Source organism: Phocoena sinus, chromosome 15 (assembly GCF_008692025.1).
Source record: "Phocoena sinus isolate mPhoSin1 chromosome 15, mPhoSin1.pri, whole genome shotgun sequence".
In the NCBI taxonomy this organism is placed as follows: Eukaryota; Metazoa; Chordata; class Mammalia; order Artiodactyla; family Phocoenidae; genus Phocoena; species Phocoena sinus.
Window position 1 is genome coordinate 43,147,504 of NC_045777.1, and position 20,516 is coordinate 43,168,019.

A 20,516-nucleotide genomic window follows, 5' to 3' on the forward strand; every position below is an offset into this window, starting at 1 on the left:
GAGGTTTGGCCTCCTCATTTGGTATCTCAGGAAACCCAGGCCCTGTGAGCTGAAGCACCTTGACGGAGGCACACAGCTGCTTCCTGACCAGACCTACCAGCCGGGCCATCCCAGGAGCTGCAGCAAAATTCTTGAGGACCTTCTACTTCAGACTTGTAAGATTCTCTGTTCAATAAACCGTGGACGTCTCTGTCGCTGTATCTGGGGTCTTTCTTCGGTCTCGCAGCAGGGCAACTACAAGGCTTGCAGGCCTTTCAGGGGGGCAGCCCAACAGGTGGCTATAGTCCAGTGTGACTGGTGTTCCTACAAGAAAAAGAGATTAGGATCCAGGCAGACGCAGAGGGACGACCATGTGAGGACACAGCAGGAAGGAGAGATACTCCAGAAGAAACCAACTCTGCCAGCACCTTGGTCTTGGATTTCTAGCCTCCAGAACTGTGAGAAAATACATTTCTGTTGTTTTAAGTCACCCAGTGTATAGTACCTTGTTACGGCCCCCGGCAAACCAATCCACAATCTGATAAGTGGAAAGTCATATGTCATTGTGCTTCGTTTATATTTCTCTTCTGATGAGTAAGTACAGGTAAGCATCTCTTCACATGTTTACGAGCCGTTTGTGTTTCCTTGTATGCAATCTAGTTCCTTTGCTAGATCACTTAAGATGTTAATCTTTTTCATTATTGATTTTAGGGGCTCTTTATTAAGTAAATTAGCCTTTTGTTGTGATTTATATTAGAAGTTTTTTTCTTCGCCATTTATCTTCTGATGTTATTCTTTTGTTCATAGAAATTTTGACTTTTAAGTCAAACTTCCCACTCTTTTTTTTTTTTTTTTTTCGGTACGCGGGCCTCTCACTGCCGTGGCCTCTCCCGCTGTGGAGCACAGGCTCCGGACGGGCAGGTCCAGCGGCCATGGATCACGGGCCCAGCCGCTCCGCGGCATGTGGGATCCTCCCTGACCGGGGCACGAACCCGTGTCCCCTGCATCGGCAGGCGGACTCCCAACCACTGCGCCACCAGGGAAGCCCACTTCCCACTCCTTTAAGGATGATGCAAAAGCTGCATTTCATTCTAGTTCTTTTATAGATTATTTTTTTGTTTGTTTAAATTTCTGATTCTTCTGGAATTTACTTTGCTGAAAAGAATGAGACAGGTATCCAAAAAAAATTTTTTTTTGACATATGTTTAATCAGTTTCTTGGGTAGCGTTTCCTTGATGAATTATTTTCTACTTTGCTATGCAGTGTCACCTGGATCATATGCTAGATTCCTGTGTACGTCTTCATCTATTTTTTTTAGACGTTTTCTGCTTCTGTTCAGTGGCTCTTTTTCTCTGGACTTACGCTAATAAATACTACCTTGTTTAAATTATTGCAGCTTTGTAATTGTTTTAACATTTCATAGGGTTGGTCCTCTCTTATTCTTCCTTTTCAGAAATCCCTGACTTTTCTGCTTATTTATTCAAACCTTGGAAACAATTTGTCTATATCCCCAAAATGCCCCATTATATATATATATATATATATATATATATATATATATATATATATATATAGTTGTTGTTGTTGTTTTGTGGTACGCGGGCCTCTCACTGTTGTGGCCTCTCCCGTTGCGGAGCACAGGCTCTGGACGCGCAGGCTCAGCGGCCATGGCTCACGGGCCCAGCCACTCCGCGGCATGTGGGATCTTCCCGGACCGGGGCACGAACCCGTGTCCCCTGCATCGACAGGCGGACTCTCAACCACTGCGCCACCAGGGAAGCCCCCCCATTATATTTTTACTGCAGACACGTTAAATGTATAGATGAAGGAGACTTGTGCCTCCTTCTGCAAGAACGTGGTATCTCTTTGCATTTGTTAAAGTCTTTTCTCTGTGCCTTTCAGGAACATTAAAACATTTCTTCATACACATCTTGCACATTCCTTAAACTTATTCCTGTGTATTTATTTTATTTATTTATTTATTTTTGTTGGGACTTTGTTGCTGCATGCGGGCTTTCTCTAGTTGCAGGGAGCGGAGCTTACCCTTCGTTGCAGTGTGCAGGCTTCTCATTCCGGTGGCTTCTCTTGTTGTGGAGCATGGGCTCTAGGTCTGTGGGCTTCAGTAGCTGTGGCACGCGGGCTCAGTAGTTGTGGCTTGTGGGTTCTAGAGTGCAGGCTCAGTAGTTGTGGCGCACGGGCTTAGTTGCTCCGTGGCTCAAACCAGTGTCCCCTGCATTGGCAGGTGGATTCTTAACCACTGTGCCACCAGGGAAGCCCACCCTGTGTATTTATTTTAATGTAAATAAGCCTTTTTCTTCATTATATCTACTAACTGCTTGTTATTTGACTATAGGAGTGAAGGTCACTAATTTTTTTGTTATTAACTTTGTAACTAGTCAGATTAGTGAATAGTTTTCATTCAGATAATAAAGCATTTACTAATAAATTTGAATCTTTAAAAAAATGTTTGTGACAAATGTAGCAATGAATTGCAAAGCTCTGGGGAATCTAGCAGTGCAGGTCCTTGTCTGATTTTGGAGACTTTCAGAAATTTAAGGCGAAATCTGTGGGGCAGGCAGGGGTCTGTGTTGTTCCTCCTGCCCCGGTGTAGACTCGATGTCTCCCAGTCCCACAGGAGGTCGCATCACAGGCAGTGCCGAGCAGGGCCTCCCCTCCCTCTGCTGACAGGTTGCCACCCAGCCTGCACGGCGTAGACCCTGCAGCCTCCATGAGTTTCTGCTCATCTGATAGGTTCTATCTTTGTATCTTCATGGATTTCTAAAATTAATGATTCACCTGGACTAATCAAGCATCCGTGTGTTCACGAGCCAGTTTTCCTCTTGGTTGGCTGTGTTTTCGTACCCAACCAACCCATTTCACGTGCTGCACAAACTGGACGTCTCTGCATGACCAGTTCCTATCCAGATATGGTTGAACCTCCCTCTGCTGGTGGCGGTATCTCTAGCCAAGTCCTCTGTCAAGTTAGAGGCCTTTCCAGTGGTCTCTTCATTTCCATCGATTTCTGCCTTGGAATCATGGCAGCAAAATCCTTGCTACTAACATTAGTTCATGAGAGCAGCATCTGGAGCCTAGCATATAGAAGGGGCTTAGGAAATGTTTGTTCGTGAATCTTTCTTAATCAGTCATTTGGACTTCCCTGGTGGTCCAGTGGTTAAGACTCTGTGCTCCCAATGCCGGGGGCCTGGGTTCAATCCCTGGTCAGGGAACTAGATCCCAAGTGCCACCGCTAAGACCCAGCACAGCCAAATAAATAAATAAATATTAAAAAAATAAGAAGTCTTTTACATTATTTCCTTCCATATGTGAAAGATGAAATACATATTCTCAAAAGCTATTAAATCTGTATGATTCTGTTTGGGCTGCCATAACAAGTACCACGGACTGGATGGCTGAAACAATACAAGTTCATTTCTCATTGCTGTGGACCCTGCAAGTCGGAGATGCAGGTGTCAGCAGGGTTGGTTCTGGTGAGGACTCTCCCCTTGTTTGCAGATGACTGCCTTCTTGTTGTCTGCTCACATCTTAGCTCACCTGTGGGGAGAGAGCTCTCTGGTGTCTCTCCTTATAAGGACATGAATCTTACTGGATCAGGGCCCCACCCTTGGGACTTTATTTTACCTTAATTACTTCCTTAGAGGCCCCATCTCCAAATACAGCCACACTGAGAGGTTAGGCCTTCAACATATGAATTTCAGGGGACACAAACATTTGGTTCATAATAATATCTTAGCCACTTTACCTTGTAAGCTTTCTTTTCCCTTAAATAAAAGTGCATGGTGTAATTCACATATGGTGATGGCTGAAGAAGTTAGCTTTGGAATGTTTAGGAAGTTCTAGAATTGAGCTTGGAAGATACTCCTGTGGTCTGAGTGTGTGTGTTCCCTAGGTTCATATGTGGAATCTTAACCCCCAAATGTGGTGGTGTCAGGAGGTGGGGTCTTTGGGAGGTGCTGACATAGGTCAATAGGGTGGAGCCCCACGAATGAGATTAGTGCCCTTATATGGAGGCCCCACAGAGTTCCCTCATCCCTTCCACCAGGTGAGGACACAGCAAGAAGGTGCCAGTGTAAGACTCAGGAAGTGGGCCCCACCAGAACGTGACCAGGCTGGCGCCTTGATTTTGGACTTCCAGCCCACAGAACTGTGAGCCATAAGTTTCTATTGTTTATAAACTACCATCTATGGTATTTTGTTATAGTAGCCATAACAGACTAAGAGAGGTATGGTCCCCCATACACTGTTCCTTACATGCAGGCTATTTTAATATCCCCAAGATTCTTAAGGACAAGCCCATAGCATTTTGTTGACTTTAATTAGGGTATGTCAGAGTCACTTTTCATTTCTTTTTATTTATTCTTTTTATTGCTCCATGAAGAGTACAGCTAAAGTATGATTCACTTTTAGACAATTTGTCAAGTGTGTCCTATTTTTCCTGTCTTGGACAGTGTCTGACTTTGTAGCATCTGTGAGAAGCAGTTTAGGCCACATGATGTGCGACTGTTTACCCAGCATGGACTCCATGGCTTTGCATGTTTTTGGTTCCGTCACACCAGTGGAGTGAAGGAGCCAGAGCTGCCAGGTCTCATGAAGAGTCTTACAGAAAATACTCACACAGTTTTAGAAATCACCTTGGGGGAGGGGCAACAGGAGTGGCTTTGGGGAAACAGTTGGCAGGTTTGCTTTGTTTTGCTTTATTTTCCTAAAACATCCGTCTTCTAGCCGTGACAAAACAACAGGAGTCCGTCGTAAAACACGTACCTGCCACTGTTCCAGGGGGTGGGTGTGGAAGGTCAGCGTTTTGGTTTTTTCAAATATTTATTTATTTATTTGGCTGTGGCGGGTCTTAGTTGTGGCAGGTGAGATCTAGTTCCCTGACCAGAAATCGAACCCGGGCCCCCTGCAATTGGGAGCGAGGAATCTTACCTGCTGGACCACCAGGGAAGTGCCATCAGCGTTTCTAATACTCTCCCTCTTCACTGTTTGAAGTTGGAGTGTAACGTATGGAAGGAAAATGCACAGAGGGTCTTCCCTGGCAGTCCAGTGGTTAGGACTCCGCTGCAGGGGACGCAGGTTAGATCCCTGGTCAGGGAAGTAAGATCCTACATACCAGGAGGCGCAGCATGCATGCCTGCATAAATAAGTAAATATATATATATATGTATATATATGTGTGTGTGTATATATATAGATATGTATATACACACACACACACACACACACACACACACACACACACAGAAAAGTGCATAGATAATGATGAACTGTCACAGTGAACACATCCATGCAACCGCCATCCTAGTCAGAAGCAGAGTATCTCAGGAACCCCGGAACAGCCCCTCATATGTTCTCCTATTTATTATTCCCTCCCTGCCATCCACTATCTTAACTTCTAACACTGTGGATTGATTCTTCCTGCTTCTGAACTTAATGCAAGTGGAATCATGCAATATCTGCTTCTTCCATCATGTTTGTAAAATTGAGGTTGTCATTATGTAGTTCATTCCTCTCCATAGCTTTACAGTTTCCCAGAATATGCCACCAATTCCTTATTTTTACTACTGATGGATATTAGGATTGCTTCTAGTTTGGGGTGCTATGAATAATGCTGCCTAAGAAAGTGTGTCTTTTGGTACACAAATCCATGGTTTCTGTTGAGTAGGTACCTAGGAGTTGGATTGCCGTGTTGTAGAGTGGATATGTATTTAACTTTGGTAGATAAAACTGAGCAGGTTTTTAGAGCTCTTGTGCCATTGATACCCCCACTAACAAGATCTGAGAGTTCCAGTTGCTCCATGTCTCTACCAATACTTGATATGATCAGTCTTTTATATTCTAGCCGTGGTGTAGTATACTGATAAAGCTTTCACAACTGCCCCCCAAAGCCCTGAACTGTAGCATTTTCCAACGACTGTGTGTAAATAGTCCCACCAGAGCAGATTTTAAGCTACCAACGTGATGCCATTGAGACAGAATTGGATGGAGCTGTGAACAGTCAGTGTGAGCAGCTCCAGCCTCTTGGTTTTACCCATTTGGTACCTCTTGAAAGCCATCAAAGTCTAAGACAGGAGAAGAGGCCAGCAGGGAACCCATGGGAGATGCTCCTTGGTCACTGAGCTGTATACAGTGTGTACAGTTATAAACATCAGCAGGCATTTACATGGATAGAAGGTCTCACCTGGAGCTTAAGGGAAGCACCACACACTTGGAATGGCAGGGAAACGTTCCCTTTGCACCCTGCCTGTGCCCGTGTATGCTCCGTCCACATTCTTCAGCTGACTGAGGAAATCCACCTCTGTGCTTACTTACGGGATATCAGGTCCTCATCTGTGAAATGGGTGACTGAATGGCGCTCTTTGGGGTGCTGATCGCTGCTCTCTTACAAACATCAGCAGCCTGTTTTCATCACCTTGCTCTAAGTGTCTGATCTGGTTCCAGAGTTTCAATATAGTTCCTTCCAGTCACTCTTTATGGCTCAGTTTTGCTTTGGTGGAGTGTCATCCCCTGCCACTTTGCATGACGTCACCTCTCCCCAGTGTTTTTATTTTTATCTATTTATTTTTTAGGCTGCACCGTGTGGCTTGTGGGAATCTTAGTTCCCTGACTAGGGAATTGAACCCAGGCCCTCGGCAGTGAAAGCACAGAGTCCTAACCACAGGGAATTCCCTCTCCACTGTTTTTTTTTTCCCTCCCCACTGTTTTTAATCATACATTAATGATCCTTACCCTATCACCTATTACAACGGGGATTCAAAATTGTAATTTTCCAGTTCTGTCATTTCTTCTACACTGTTATTGGCTATTTTTAGTAAAGAAGAGAAACTATTGCTTTCTTTATGGTAGAATTTTCTATTTGAATTTAAGTTAGAAGTTGCTATTAATACTGAGAGTAGGTTTTCTACATTTACATATATGTAACGATACATATAGAGAAAGCTCATTTTTTTGTATGTAGAACCTTATGTGGATAACCTTATATATGTATAACTAATTATGTATGTATAATATGTATAACTACAATTATGTAGATGTTTTATAACCATTGGGTCTATAGCTATAGTCCTAGCACAAATAGAAGTACATGTGATTATAAAAATCTTTAGGAACCAAGAAGATATTGGCCAAAGGGTACAAAGTTTTTATGTTAGGTGAGTGGGTCCCACAATGTTTTCTTGAGGAGACCCTAGAAAGCAGGTTTTCTAGGACAATTTTAGAGTTTGATATCCTTATAGTTTTTAGTCTAAATATCTACTTTGTAGGAAGAGCAAATACTGTATTAATTGCCAATTAAATGATGCATCAGCTTATTTTTATATTGTTGGGATTGGAAAATGCCTTTAATAAAAATGATAGCTTCTCAAGCCTTATTGCTGAGATAGTTAGGGCCGATGTTGGCAAAGTAAATAAATAGTATAAGTTTTTTTGTTTTTTTTGTTTTTTTGTTTTTTGCTGTACGCGGGCGTCTCACTGTTGTGGCCTCTCCCGTTGCGGAGCACAGGCTCCAGACGTGCAGGCTCAGCGGCCATGGCTCATGGGCCCAGCCGCTCCGCGGCATGTGGGATCTTCCCGGACCCAGGCACGAACCCACGTCCCCTGTATCAGCAGGCAGACTCTCAACCACTGCACCACCAGGGAAGCCCAATAAATAGTATAAGTTTTGAAAAACAAGAAAGAAGACATGAAAACAGTTAATGCAGAAATTAATCCTACAAGCTCAGAACTGCTGAAGTATGGACGTTGATTAGAAACCCCAAGGCTATTTGACATGGTGCCAAGACCTGCTCTTCTGGAACCCAAGGCTGGGCTTCAGTGTTTTATCTGGGTCATAACATCTTTCCAGATACAGAACGTGCCATCTAGAATGCTACCTTTGTGCTGTTCATTCTGGGTCAGCAGGCTTTTACAGGTTTTTATGGAGGGCCTTGTTTGGAGTTGTTTCTGGGTGCGATGCTCTGGGTCCACAGACATCGGCACACCCAGCTGCTTGTGAGAGACCACAGTTCTCTGTGGTTCCCTGTCCTTGATACCCAGCGGGTTTCCAGGGCCACAGATTAAATTCCCTCATCGCTGTGCATCAGTTAAATGCAAACCTACACCTTCCCTCCAGAGGGCTGCGTGGTCCTGCAGGGTGCTGGTCAGCAGCTGTTTCTTGGCCCGTATCCAGTTTGTTTGAGGGCAGGTTTTTCTCCCCAGGATGAAAACAGTGTTTTGCTTCACCTGGTAGCAAAGTTTATGCTCATATATTTAATTAAGCTTTATAACATTAGAATTATTGAGAGTCTACTGATTCCAGTTTCAAAAGAATCAAAACTGTAATAAGCCAAGGGCTCCTCTTTATCTGGAGCATTGTCCCCTGTCTGCAGTCAGCCCTGAACGCAGCTGGGTTTTCCGGTGGTTTCGATGTGTGGACATTTATGCATTTGTGGAATCCAGAGAGGATTAAATAATTCAGTTTGGGTGAAGAAGTAACTGAAGAGGCCCTTGGGTGTTTATTATTTATAACGACCACTTGGCTGTGCGGCCTGCACTTCGCGTGTGAGTAGGCCTGGGTGCCGAGGATGGGTGGCGCAGGAGGCGGGGCCCCGCCTGAGAGGTCCCCTGTTTCTCTTCTCCTTCCCGGGGTTCTGTGCAAGAAACAGAACCTAGGGGTCGTCTAGGGGACGGCGTTCTCTGCCCTCACACACAGGCCTCAGGGCGTCTGAACAGAGCTACAGGTTCCCTGCTGGGAGAGGCAGGGTTAAGGTCCTTGTCCTTCTCACTGTTGTGTTCTGTGGTTTAGGTTGATCGCTTTTCCCAGTCGGGAGGAGGGGGATTCCCAGTGACACATTTCTGGAAATAGGATTTGAGCAGCAGGAAGGCTGGGAGCCTGGGGACTGGTGTGCAGGATGGTGATTCTGCTGTCCTTCGTGGTGTGATGAGTACCAGGGCCTGGAACCTGCCTCTCCCTTCAGCAGCCCAGCAAAGTTGGTGTTTTAGACCCAATTTGACAGAAACTCTGACTGGCCCAGAGCTGAGCCTGGCTGGGGCCCCGCAACCTTGCAGAGAGGCATGGGGATAGGGGATGGGTCACCTCAGCTGTGAAGGCAGTGTTGCCCATGTCTGGGGTCTTTTAGGGTGGCCTTTGCACGGTTCAGGAAGATTCTGATGCTTTAAAATGTTCTCAGGGAGCCCTTGGCCGGTCTCCTTTGACCTCGGCAGCAGGAAGGTGGCCTCTGGGCTCCCCACCCTGCAGTGATGCCACTAACGTGCAGACAGCAGGGTTTAAGGGGGGATCTGGTGCCTGGAGGCTCGGGGGGTCAGATCCTGGGACCTGAAGGGAGTTGACCTCAATCCGTCCATTTCAGTGTCGGTTTGAGAACTTGTCTTAAGTACCCACCGGACACCAAGAGCCAACTTTGCAAACCAGTGTGGAGGGTTGTGCAGCTGCGTGTCCTGAGAGCATCCTCTGTCACCTCCTGCTGTGTCTGAGGCGTGGTGCCTGCTGGACCCCCATCCCTGCCCGCCCCATGCCCACCCAGTGGACCAGCAGCAGGTGGACAGGCCGAGGAGGGAGGCCTCCTGGAGGGAGGCCTTCAGAACCCAAGGCAAGAGCAGACGCAGGGTGGAGTGGGGTGGGGGGGCTGCACAAGGGTTAGTGTCTTCTTTCGAGGAAGAGCCCAAGTGAGGACACAGTGGTCCCTTGCTTAGCGAGATCATCCCACTGAGCAGACCGTCTGAGAGGCGGCACCGTCCCCTCCCTGCCCTTCACTCCCATTTTGGTTGATGACGCGGTGCTCCCAGTAGAGAGGGTTTGGACGGGCCAGAGCTCAAGTCAGCAACCCCGACCGCTGACCAGGGCGGGTCTCTCAACTCGGGCTCTGCTGGCTTCAGGGTCTCACTGTGGGGGGGCGGCGGGAGGTGGAGCCAGTTCCCCAGGTGAGGAGGGCGCACCACTGTGGAGGTGCTAAATGCCGTTGGACTCCTGTCTGGAGCTGCTTTATGGAGGCCTGAGAAACATCCCCTGGGCCATAAGCGGGCAGGCTGCTACCTCGGATCGCCCTCACCTCGAGGCTTCCCTGTCTCTCCCACCCCCCGCGGAAGATGCGCTGTCCACCTACCACAGGGACGCTGTCTGGGGCACAGTTACAGTTCCATTCTTGTGCCCAGCTTGGCTTTATGGAGGCTTTCTTGGTTTTTCCATAATTACTTTTTAACATCCTTATTCTTTTCCAAATGGTCCATCAGTTCTGATAGAAAACCACCCATGTTGGGGACTTCCCTGGTGGTCCAGTGGTTAAGACTCTGCGCTCCCAATGCAGGGGGCCCAGGTTTACTCCCTGGTCAGGGAACTAGATCCCGCTGCAACTAAAAGAGACTGCGTGCCGCAACTAAAGATCCCTCACGTGGCAACGAAGATCTCACATGCCACAATGAAGACCTGGCGGAGCCATATAAGTAAATAAATAAATATTTTTTAAAAAAGAAGAAGAAACCACCCATGTTGTTTTCCACATGGTCCCACGATACGGGACCATAGGGTCCCTAGTGGCCAGTTTGTGTGGATTGCACTGTGACCCTGCCGCAGGCCACCCTCCTAGAACGGTGTCCACTGCTTACAGGGGACCCAGATCTACAACCTGCGTCTTCCTCCTCCTTGGCTGAAGTACCCGCCCGCTAGCTTCCAGATTGGTGGAAAGTGCTCTTTCCTCAGGATGTCTTTCAGCCTCCAATCCCATTCTTGCTGCAGGAGTCGCGCCTGGCGCTGAGTGCAGAGTGCTCTTTTCTCTCTAGACATTTTTAGGACTTGTTTGTTTGCTCTGAAGTTTCTTGAGGATTTACTCGGTCTGGATGTTTTTATTTGTTGGCCCTCACGGGGGGACTTTGCCATCTCTCTGCTTGGAAAAGTCTTGTATTTTTCCAGAACCCCCCTTCCCATCAGCTGGTTGCCTTTCCTGGACTTTTAGAGGATGCCAGGACTTTGGGTGTTGATTTTGAATTTTTTTTTTAAGGAAAGAAAATCCAGGTAAAAGTGCCACAGAACAGAACCAGGCAATTTCAGAAAGCAAGCCACCAAATATTGAACTTTTTTTCCTTAAAAAAATTTTTTTTCTTATTTTTAAATTTTTAATTGTAAAAAACACGATGATATAAAATTTACCCTCTTGGGACTTCCCTGGTGGTCCAGTGGGAAAGAATCCGCCTTCCAATGCAGGGGACGTGGGTTTGATCCCTGGTCAGGGAACTAATATCCCGCATGCCTCAATGAAGATCCTGCATGCCGCAGCTAAGACCCAACACAGCCAAAAATAAAATTAAATAAATAAATAAATAATATGATAAAATTTTTTAAAATTTGCCCTCTTAATCATTTTTAAATATACAGTTCAGTAGTGTTAACTGGTATCCACATTACTGTGTAACAGGTCTCTAGGACTTTTTCATCTTGCAAAACTGAAACTCTGTACCTGTTGAGCAACCCTTCCTATCCCCCTACCCAAGCCCCTGGCACCCACCACTCTACTTCGTCTCCTTGACTTTGACTAGTTATCTTATGGAAGTGAAGTCATACAGTATTTGTCGTTTTGTGACTGGCATATTCCACTCAACATAAGGTTCATCCATGTTGTGGGAGGTGACAGGATTTCCTTCCTTTTCAGGCTGAATAATATGCCATTTTATTGATATCTTCTTTATCCGTTCTTTTGTCAGTGGACGTTTGGGTTGCTTCCACCTCTTGGCTGTTGTGAATAATGTTGCAGGGAACATAGGAGTGCAGATAACTCTGAGATCCTGCTTTCAGTTCTCTGGGGTGTATACCTGGAAGTGGAATTTGCTGGATCATATGGTAATTCTATTTTTAGGTTTTTGAGGAACCTCCATAGTGTTTTCCACAGCAGCTACACCATTTTACATTCCTACCAAGAGTGCCCAAGGGCTCCAATTTCTCAACATCGTCACCAACACTTGTTTTCTGTTTTTTGTTTGCTTGTTTTTTTTTTTATAGTGGCCATCCTAATGGGTGCGAGATAATATCTCACTGTGGTTTTGTTTTGTGTGGACCTAATTAGAGATGTTGAGCACTTTTCATGTGCTTGGCCATTTGGTGGCCATTTGTGTATCTTCTTTGGAGAATTGTCTATTCAAGTCCTTTGCCCATTTTTTTAATCGGGTTACTGGTTTTTGTTGTTGGGTTATAGGAGTTCTTTACTTGTTCTGATCATTAACCTCTTAGCAGATGTATGATTTGCAAATTATTTCCTCCCATTCTGTATGTAGGTTGCCTTTTTACCCTGTTGATTGTTTTCTTTGATGTGCAGGTTCTTAAGTTTGATATAGTACCATTTGTCTATTTTTACTTTTGTTGCCTATGCTTTTGGTGTCATATCTAAGAAATCGTTGCCAAATCTAACATCATGAAACTTTTCCTCTGTTTTTTTTTTTTTAAGAATTTTATAGTTTAGATCTTATGTGTAGATCTTGAATCCATTGTGAGTTCATTTTTGTTTATGGTGTAAAGTAAGGGTTGAACTTCATTCTTTTGCATGTGGATATCCAGTTTTCCCAGCACCGTTTATTGAAGAGATTGTCTTTTCCTCATTGTGTGGTCTTGGCCATTTGGAAAATCATTTGACCACATATGCAAGGGTTTATTTCTGGGCTCTCAAGTGTGTTCCATTGGTCTATGTCTGTCTTTATGTTTTTTGGTTACTTTATTGATTTTTAATTTCCTTTTCTTCTCTGTCTCATTTTTGGTCTCTTTATTCGGGTACACTTAATAGAAGATGTATTTTGTCCTTGTCTTCCAGTGTTGCCATTGAATTTTTTATTGTGATTATCATACGTCAATGTCAGGAAACCTCCCTTAGTGTCTAATCATCCCAATTGTCCAGTAGTCTATCTTGTTGCATGATTTTAATGTTTTTCCTTCATCTCTCTGGGGATATTAGTTTCTCTCTCTCTCTCTCTCTCTCTCTGCGTGTGTGTGTGCTTGTGTGGGTGTCTTGGGTTACTCCCCTCTCCCCTCCCACATGTATCCCCCTCCAAATCAATGCCTTCAGCTTCCAGCAAATGGGGGTGTGTGAACAGCAGGATTCTGAGCCCCACTCAGACTTTTCTACATGACCCCTGAGACCTTCCATAGTTCCAAGGTGTTTAGAGTGTCCAGTGACTTGTCACTTGAGCCCTTTTCTGGGACTCTGGAGTCCCGGGGAATCCACGTGCATCAGTGTGACTCCAATGCAGTTGTCGTGGTACAGACCTGAGCCCGGGCTGTATTTCCCAGATGAAGGTGCCGTTGGAGTTTTTCCAAGCCTTCCTGGCCCATCTCAGCACTGAGGTTTGTCATGTGGTATCTCAGCTACAGAAAGACACCACCCCCCCGCAATCCTGGAGCGAGAGGAGGGCGAATTCCATAGGACACACATGACCAGAAGCAGTGCCTCCTTTCTCCCAGTGTTTTTCCCAGGACTTTGAAAGCAAAGCATGGACCTTATCTTGGATGTGGGTTAGGAAGTGTCATAGCAAATGGCAGCTGAAAGATCTTTTTGCCTGACCCGTAGAATGCTGGGCCTGAGTCACACCACTAGCCTGTGGCTGGATGGCCAGAGTCGAATCACCTGCTGTCTTGGGACAGTGTCTCAGATTTCTGGGGATGAGGGAAAGGAGAGAAAAAGAAGTGTTTCTGAGTGGTCAGGAGCTGACCTGTGTGTTGGGCAAAGCTGGCATGACCGAGGGGATGTGGGCTGAGTGTGCAGGGTCCTCGCCCCTGAATCAGCCCTTGCATGGAGGCAGGGGTCGGGGGGAGGCAGCAGACCAGCAAGTTCTCTCAGGAGGGGGATGGCTTGTCATCGCTCCTGGGAGGGCCCTCGGTGCCCTCTGACCTCCAGCCTGAGTTCTGCCCAAGACCGGAATCCTGGGGCAGAAGTTCGAGCAAGTGTGCCAGGCGTCCAGCCGGCCCTGTGTGTATATGTATAGAGAAAAAGTAGAATGTATATTTGCCAAAATAGTAAAATGATTTTTTTTTCAGGTGGTGAAATTTTGGATAATTTTCTTTCACTTTATACTTATCCCTTTTTTTCTGATTATTCTGTAATAGATACTTTTTTACAGAACAAAGTAATTCTGTTTCTTTGAGCCAGTGAGGGAGAACGAGCCCTGTGGGAACACGTTTCTGGCCTCTCCTGATTTCCTCCAGCCTCACGTGTCCTGAGACGACCCTGGTGCCCCTTCCCACATGCCAGCTCCTCCCCTGCCCTGGGCCACACTGCCTGGCGCATTGGGACCGTGGAGGGAGGTGGGAGCGGCAGTCAGAGGGCACCGTTGTCTTCTCCCTGCATGCAGCCTGCGATGGGATGGACGAAGAGGAAGAGAGCCACTATGTCTCGCAGCTCAGGGATGTCTACAGCAGCTGTGACACCACGGGGACAGGCTTCTTGGACCGGGAGGAGCTGACCCAACTCTGCCTGAAGCTTCATCTGGAAAAGCAGCTGCCTGTCCTTCTGCAAACACTTCTCGGGAACGACCACTTTGCCAGGGTGGGTAACTTCATTGACTTCATTCTCACAAAGAAAAGCGCAGAGAGCGTGTGGTTATAGCTGCTGGCATCTGAGAAATACCAACTGACTGGAGATACTCATCAAAGGAAAGTTAGGAGGAAATGGGGTGCTGTTTTTCCTTCTGTGCAACATCTGTGTTGTAGAAAGAAGTTCCTTAAGATTGCTTTTTTAAAGCATAGTCACTTCCAGAGATTTGTTTTTGTTCTGTTTTTTCCAGAAAGATACTTGGGTGATTCGTCCGGGGAGTGGAAGGTTGGTATGGATGGTGCATGTGGTTCACAAAACACAGTGATCTGTGCGCAGCTCACACACTGGGTCATTCAGAGGCAGCTGCAAAGTACCTCGAAGGCACATTGTCTCGTAAAATTACCCACCGTGAAATTCATCCAGCAGCTGGACAGAACATTGCCCACTGCTGTTGCAGGAACCAAGGCTCCCTGTGTTCAGAGTGTATCTCTGTGAGTGTATCTATCCCAGATAGGAAGTAGGCACTCAGAGAGTTCTTTTCTCTAGGAAATTCAAGGTCATCTAGAATGGTAATCTGGAGCCTGGACCACAACTTGCTTTCCTGATTGAAACACTAAGAAGCTTCTTAGTGTTCCTGCTTCTTAAATGTGTCCAGATGTTAACACGTTCATTTTAAAAACAGTGCCTGGAATTCCCTGGCGGTCCAGCGGTTAGGACTCTGGGGTTTCACTGCCAGGGGCCTGTGTTCGATCCCCGGTCAGGGAACTAAGATCCCACAGGCCACATGGCGCAGCCCAAAAAAGAAAAAAACCCAGTGGCTATAATCTTACCTTTGAAGGAAGGGCATTTTTTCCACAGAACTCAGTAAAACTCTTTTCATTTTGAATGAGAAAAAAATCTAGCTGCAAATATTCTGAGTTGGCTCTTGGGCAAAAACAAATGAAGAAGAACAACGAAAAACCCCTCCCTGCTGGCCCTGGGGGAGGGTCCAGGTGGATCTGACCTCCTGTTACTTCCCCCGAGGCCATGTGGCCAGAGCTGTCAGCAGTGCTGCACCCCCTGTGTGGAGGACTCAGCCTCACAAACCCACTGCACCCTTTTCTGTCTCTTTACTCTGTTCCTGCTTTTTCTTTATGGACTTAAGAATCAGGTGTGTTTTTGATAGAAAATGTCCTAGCCCCTCTTGATATCACCTGGAATTGTATTTGGAGGCTAGATAAGCAAAAGACACATTTGTGAAAATTAACACTCTGGTTAAAACAGCACAAACAGGGACTTCCCTGGCGGTCTAGTGGTTAGGACTCTGCGCGTCCACCACAGGGGACACAGGTTCAATCCCTGGTCAGGGAACTAAGATTCTGCATGCTGTGTGTGGCAAAAGCAAAACAAAACAAAAGAAAAAACAGCATGAACAGGTGGTTTCCTTGATGATTTTTTTTTTTTTTGCGGTACGCAGGCCTCTCACTGTTGTGGCCTCTCCCGTTGCGGAGCACAGGCTCAGCAGCCATGGCTCACGGGCCCAGCCGCTCCGCGGCATGCAGGATCCTCCCAGACTGGGGCACGAACCCACGTCCCCTGCATCGGCAGGCGGACTCTCAACCACTGCGCCACCAGGGAAGCCCCCTTTGATGATTTTTGACAGTTTGGAAAATTCAAAACCAAAAGAATCACTTTGGGGCCCAGATTCATTGTAGGATGTATCATTCCCGGCCTTTCTCTACTTTGTGCTTTGTCTGTGAGAAGGGGAGCGTGACCTCGAAACCCTGAGTTACACAGGGTAGGAGGAAGGTCAGTGTTGGAGTAGCTGCAAAGGGAAAAGGGCTGTTACCGTTCCCCTGCTTCATCCACAGGCGGGGGAGCGCACACAGCCAGCATTTAGGTGGAACATTCTGTAGAGGGTTTTAGGGACACCAGTGTCAAGCCAGAAGTATCCAGGTAATTGTCACCATTTTCTGTGACAGAAACCAAATGGTGGAGATTTCAGGAAGTTTTGAAGAAAAAAAAGAAGATAAATCCTTTGTCCAGGAGAATGGATTGGCTTTTCAATTCAAATATCACGTATTCAGTTTCCTTGCAGGAACTGACATATATGACACCACAGAAATGTTAGTCATTGATACAGTAATCCAGTTATAACAATGAAGAAACAATATTATAACATCTGAATTAATAAGGTAATTTTTAGTGCTATGAGTGTTTTTTTTTTTAATTAATTAATTAATTTGGCTGCATCGGGTCTTAGTTGCGGTATGCGAGATCTAGTTCCCTGACTAGGGATCAAACCCAGGCCCCCTGCATTGGGAGCACAGAGTCTTAACGACTGGACCACCAGGGAAGTCCCAATATGCTTGTTTTTAATTTCTTTTTCCCATGAAAGAAACATTATCAGGTCTAATTTCAAGCCAGAAAGTTGACGTGGCCTAAGAGTCCTGTGACTTGGGAAATTTCCATATGCGTTTTGTTATTTCTCATGTTTCTTTACCAGTGGTGAGGATCTTATCTTGCGTATTTTAAATTTGGGTAGAAAGAGAATTTTCCTCTTAAAAAGTAATTGATAACATAATGTTACTGAAAATAATTTTAAGATTGAGAGTGATTCTTTTTTTTTTTTTTTTTTTTTTTTTTTTTTTGCTGTGCGCGGGCCTCTCACTGTTGTGGCCTCTCCCGTTGTGGAGCACAGGCTCCGGACACACAAGCCCAGCGGCCATGGCTCACGGGCCCAGCCGCTCCGCGGCATGTGGGATCCTCCCGGACCGGGGCACAAACCTGTGTCCCCTGCATCGGCAGGCGGACTCTCAACCACTGCGCCACCAGGGAAGCCCTGAGAGTGATTCTTGATCACAGGGTCCAGCCTCTTCATTTGTGAGGAGAGTCCGTGATCGAGCAGGGATGATGGTATATCCTGTTGGGTCAAACGCCTGATGCCATGGGCTGCCCCTTCCTTCTTTTATGAGCTGTGAAGGGAGAGGACACAGAAGCAAACACAAGCACAGTCAAAATGGTATCAGATAAAACAGCAATCAGATTGCCTCCTGTTTGATGGATCAGAAGAAATTCAGCTGATAAGTATCAATATTATCAAAGATGCAAAAGAAATCTGAGATTGGATCAAGCAAAATGGCCATTTCATTCTGCTCCCATGTAGTCAACAAGTACTTTTGAGCTCTTATTATGTGCGAGGCAAATCTAGAAGCTAGGAATGTAAAAATGAAAGCAATACAACGTCTCTCTTTGTGAAATGAACTCTATGCAAGGTTATTCATTCTAGTATTGATTCACATGGCAAAAGACTGGAAACAGCCTTTTGAATATGAGATTAGTTCAATACATTCTTGTAGATCCAAATGATGAAATTTATGCCTCATCCCTATAAAAGAGGGAAGAGACTTCAGACATTGTCCTAGTGGCAGGTTAGCAAACTCAGGCCTACCTTCCAGTTAGTGCTACTAAAAAGGCTGAACAAAATAGAAAAAACAAAAGATCTTGAAAATGGTAAAGAACAAACAAGTCAGGGGGAATTACAACCTAAAAATCTGTGCTAAGTCACGTATCGAGAGAAGTTCAGCTCAGCACACAAAACCCCATTTGCCCTGAGAATATTTTCTGGTCTTAAATAGCAACTGTGAAATTGATATGTCATTTGGGGGTTTTAAAGGGCCAGGGAAATGCATGTCTAAACACAGGCTCACCCAAGGAGAAACTGATGAACCAGCCCCCAGTTTAAGGGAGGATCCTGAGGGTGCACCTGTAGGGTAAAGATATAGGGTAAGTGAATCAGCCGTTGTGCTCTTTGCTGTCTGGGCTTGCGTGCGCTCAGGGGTCTAGGTGACCTCAGGCCTTGCACTTAGATCAGGTGGTCCTGCACAGGCGGTGCCCTCAGGCACGTGGCAAAAGCAAACAGAAGTCCTCTCTTGAGAAAGTTCCCTCATCCTGGGTCTGTAATTCTTCCTAAGTAATAGTCATATACAATAACCAGCATACAGTCAAGGATAACTAGGCACAAAATAAAGATGAGTGAGAGCCAGAGAAACAACAGGCCACAGAAGCAGAGCACTAAGATGTGAAGTATTGGAATTACTGGGCAAAAAGTATAAGCCGGGCTTTGCTGGTGGCGCAGTGGTTGAGAGTCTGCCTGCCGATGCTGGGGACATGGGTTCATGCCCCGGTCCGGGAAGATCCCACATGCCGTGGAGCGGCTGGGCCCGTGAGCCATGGCCGCTGAGCCTGCACATCCGGAGCCTGTGCTCCGCAACGGGAGAGGCCACAACAGTGAGAGGCCCGCATACCGCAAAATCAAAACAAAACAAAACAAAACAAAAAAATGTATAAGCCAATTATGGTTACTATGTTAGGAGAGGTTTAAAAAAAACAAGCTTGAGAGACTTCCCTGATGGTGCAGTGGTTAAGAATCTGCCTGCCAATGCAGGGGTCATGGGTTCGATCCCTGGTCCGGGAAGATCCCACATGCCCCAGAGCAACTAAGCCCGTGCACCACAACTACTGAAGCCCAAGCTCCCTAGAGCCCACAAGCCACAACTACTGAGTCCGTGTGCTGCAACTACTGAGCCCGCAGACCTAGAGCCCATGCTCTGCAACAAGAGAAACCACTGCCATGAGAAACCTGTGCACCGCAACGAAGACTAGCCCCTGCTCACCGCAACTAGAGAAAGCCCACGTGCAGTAACAAAGATCCAATGCAGCCAAAAATAAAAAATTTTAATTTTAAAAAAAACAAGCTTGAAAATATCCACAGGAAAGAGGTAACTCTAAAAAGTGACATAACAAATCTGAACACAGAACCAAATACAACTTTTAAGAGTTTAACAGCAGATTAGACACAGCTGAAAAGAGCACTCATCCGGGATGCAGCATGATGTTATAAAGAGAAGGTGAAGACCGGGGGACATCCCTTTGGTTGGAATCCCAGGAGGAAAGGAGTGAATGAGGAGGGATTTCGTGAACAGATAATAGCCAAGAAGTTTCCAAAACAGATTTAAGATTCCAAAAACCCATGGAATTCTGAGTAGCATAAATAAAAAGATATCCACATCTGGCCATATTATTGTGAAACTGAAGGGAAACAAAGACATCTTAAAAGCAGCCAGAGATGGGTACACATGATCTCTCTGTATTTTTTCCCTACAACTGCATGTGAATTTATAATTATCTCAAAATGAAACATTTAATAATTTTTTTAAAAGCAGCCAGAGGAAAAAAGACATCCTGAAAGTCAGCCATAGTTAGATTGACAATTGCCTTCTCAGATGTGACAGTAGAAGCCAGACGCCAATGGAAAGGTGTCTCCAATGTACTAAAAGAGGACTGGTGCCAACCCGAATCCCATACTCAGCAAGAATACCCCTTAAGGGGACTTCCTTTCAGTCCAGTGGTTATGACTCTGAGCTTCCACTGCAGGGGGTGAGGGTTCAATCCCTGGTCAGGGAACTAAGATTTCGCATGCCACGAGGAGTGGCAAAAAAAAAAAAAAAAAAAAAAAACTCTTTAAGAACAAAGGTGAAAGAATGCACCTGTGAGAAGGTGAATTCTGCTCAGTTTTGAGAGGATATAGAGGCAAACACATCCATTAGGTATTTGTTGAGTATTTACAGTGTGTCACTGTGATATCACATGCTAGTTGGGGAGACAGAAAATAAACAAACAAGTAATCCAGTGTCAGATCTGATACGTGTGTGACTGAGGCAGAGGTGCCCCCAAGCCAACAGCTGCGTTTAGTGCCCATCGGCAGCAACAGAATGTGCTCTTTCAAATTCTGTGCCAGGTGTGGGAAGCATGCTTGGACCTACAGCCCAGGCCTGCTTTTTCTGCACTTACTGGTGACAGTAAGCTCTTGTGTTGATTTCTTTCTGTGGGACTTCAGTAGAAGCACAGGTAGAGAAAAGAGCTGAAGAGTGCAGCTCAGTGAACATCCACCCTGAACACACCTGGGCCGCCAGCCTCCTGCATCCCTCCTCAGGTGCCCTTGCGGTCCCTCTGCCTCCAACAGTTACCACTGTCCTG

General features: G+C 45.9%; 1 protein-coding gene across 9 annotated transcripts in view; it reads left to right on the forward strand.

The window, feature by feature from the left end:
* The window catches only part of NINL (ninein like), a 125,769-nt gene that overhangs the window by 52,114 nt on the left and 53,139 nt on the right, over positions 1–20,516 (forward strand). For all 9 annotated transcript variants that reach the window (XR_004345981.1, XM_032606937.1, XM_032606942.1 and 6 more), the window contains one exon: positions 14,317–14,510. Coding sequence is in view for 8 of the 9 variants with exons in the window: in XM_032606937.1 (XP_032462828.1) it covers positions 14,317–14,510 (194 nt within the window). In the remaining variant the exon portion in view is untranslated. The remainder of the gene's footprint in view (positions 1–14,316; positions 14,511–20,516) is intronic.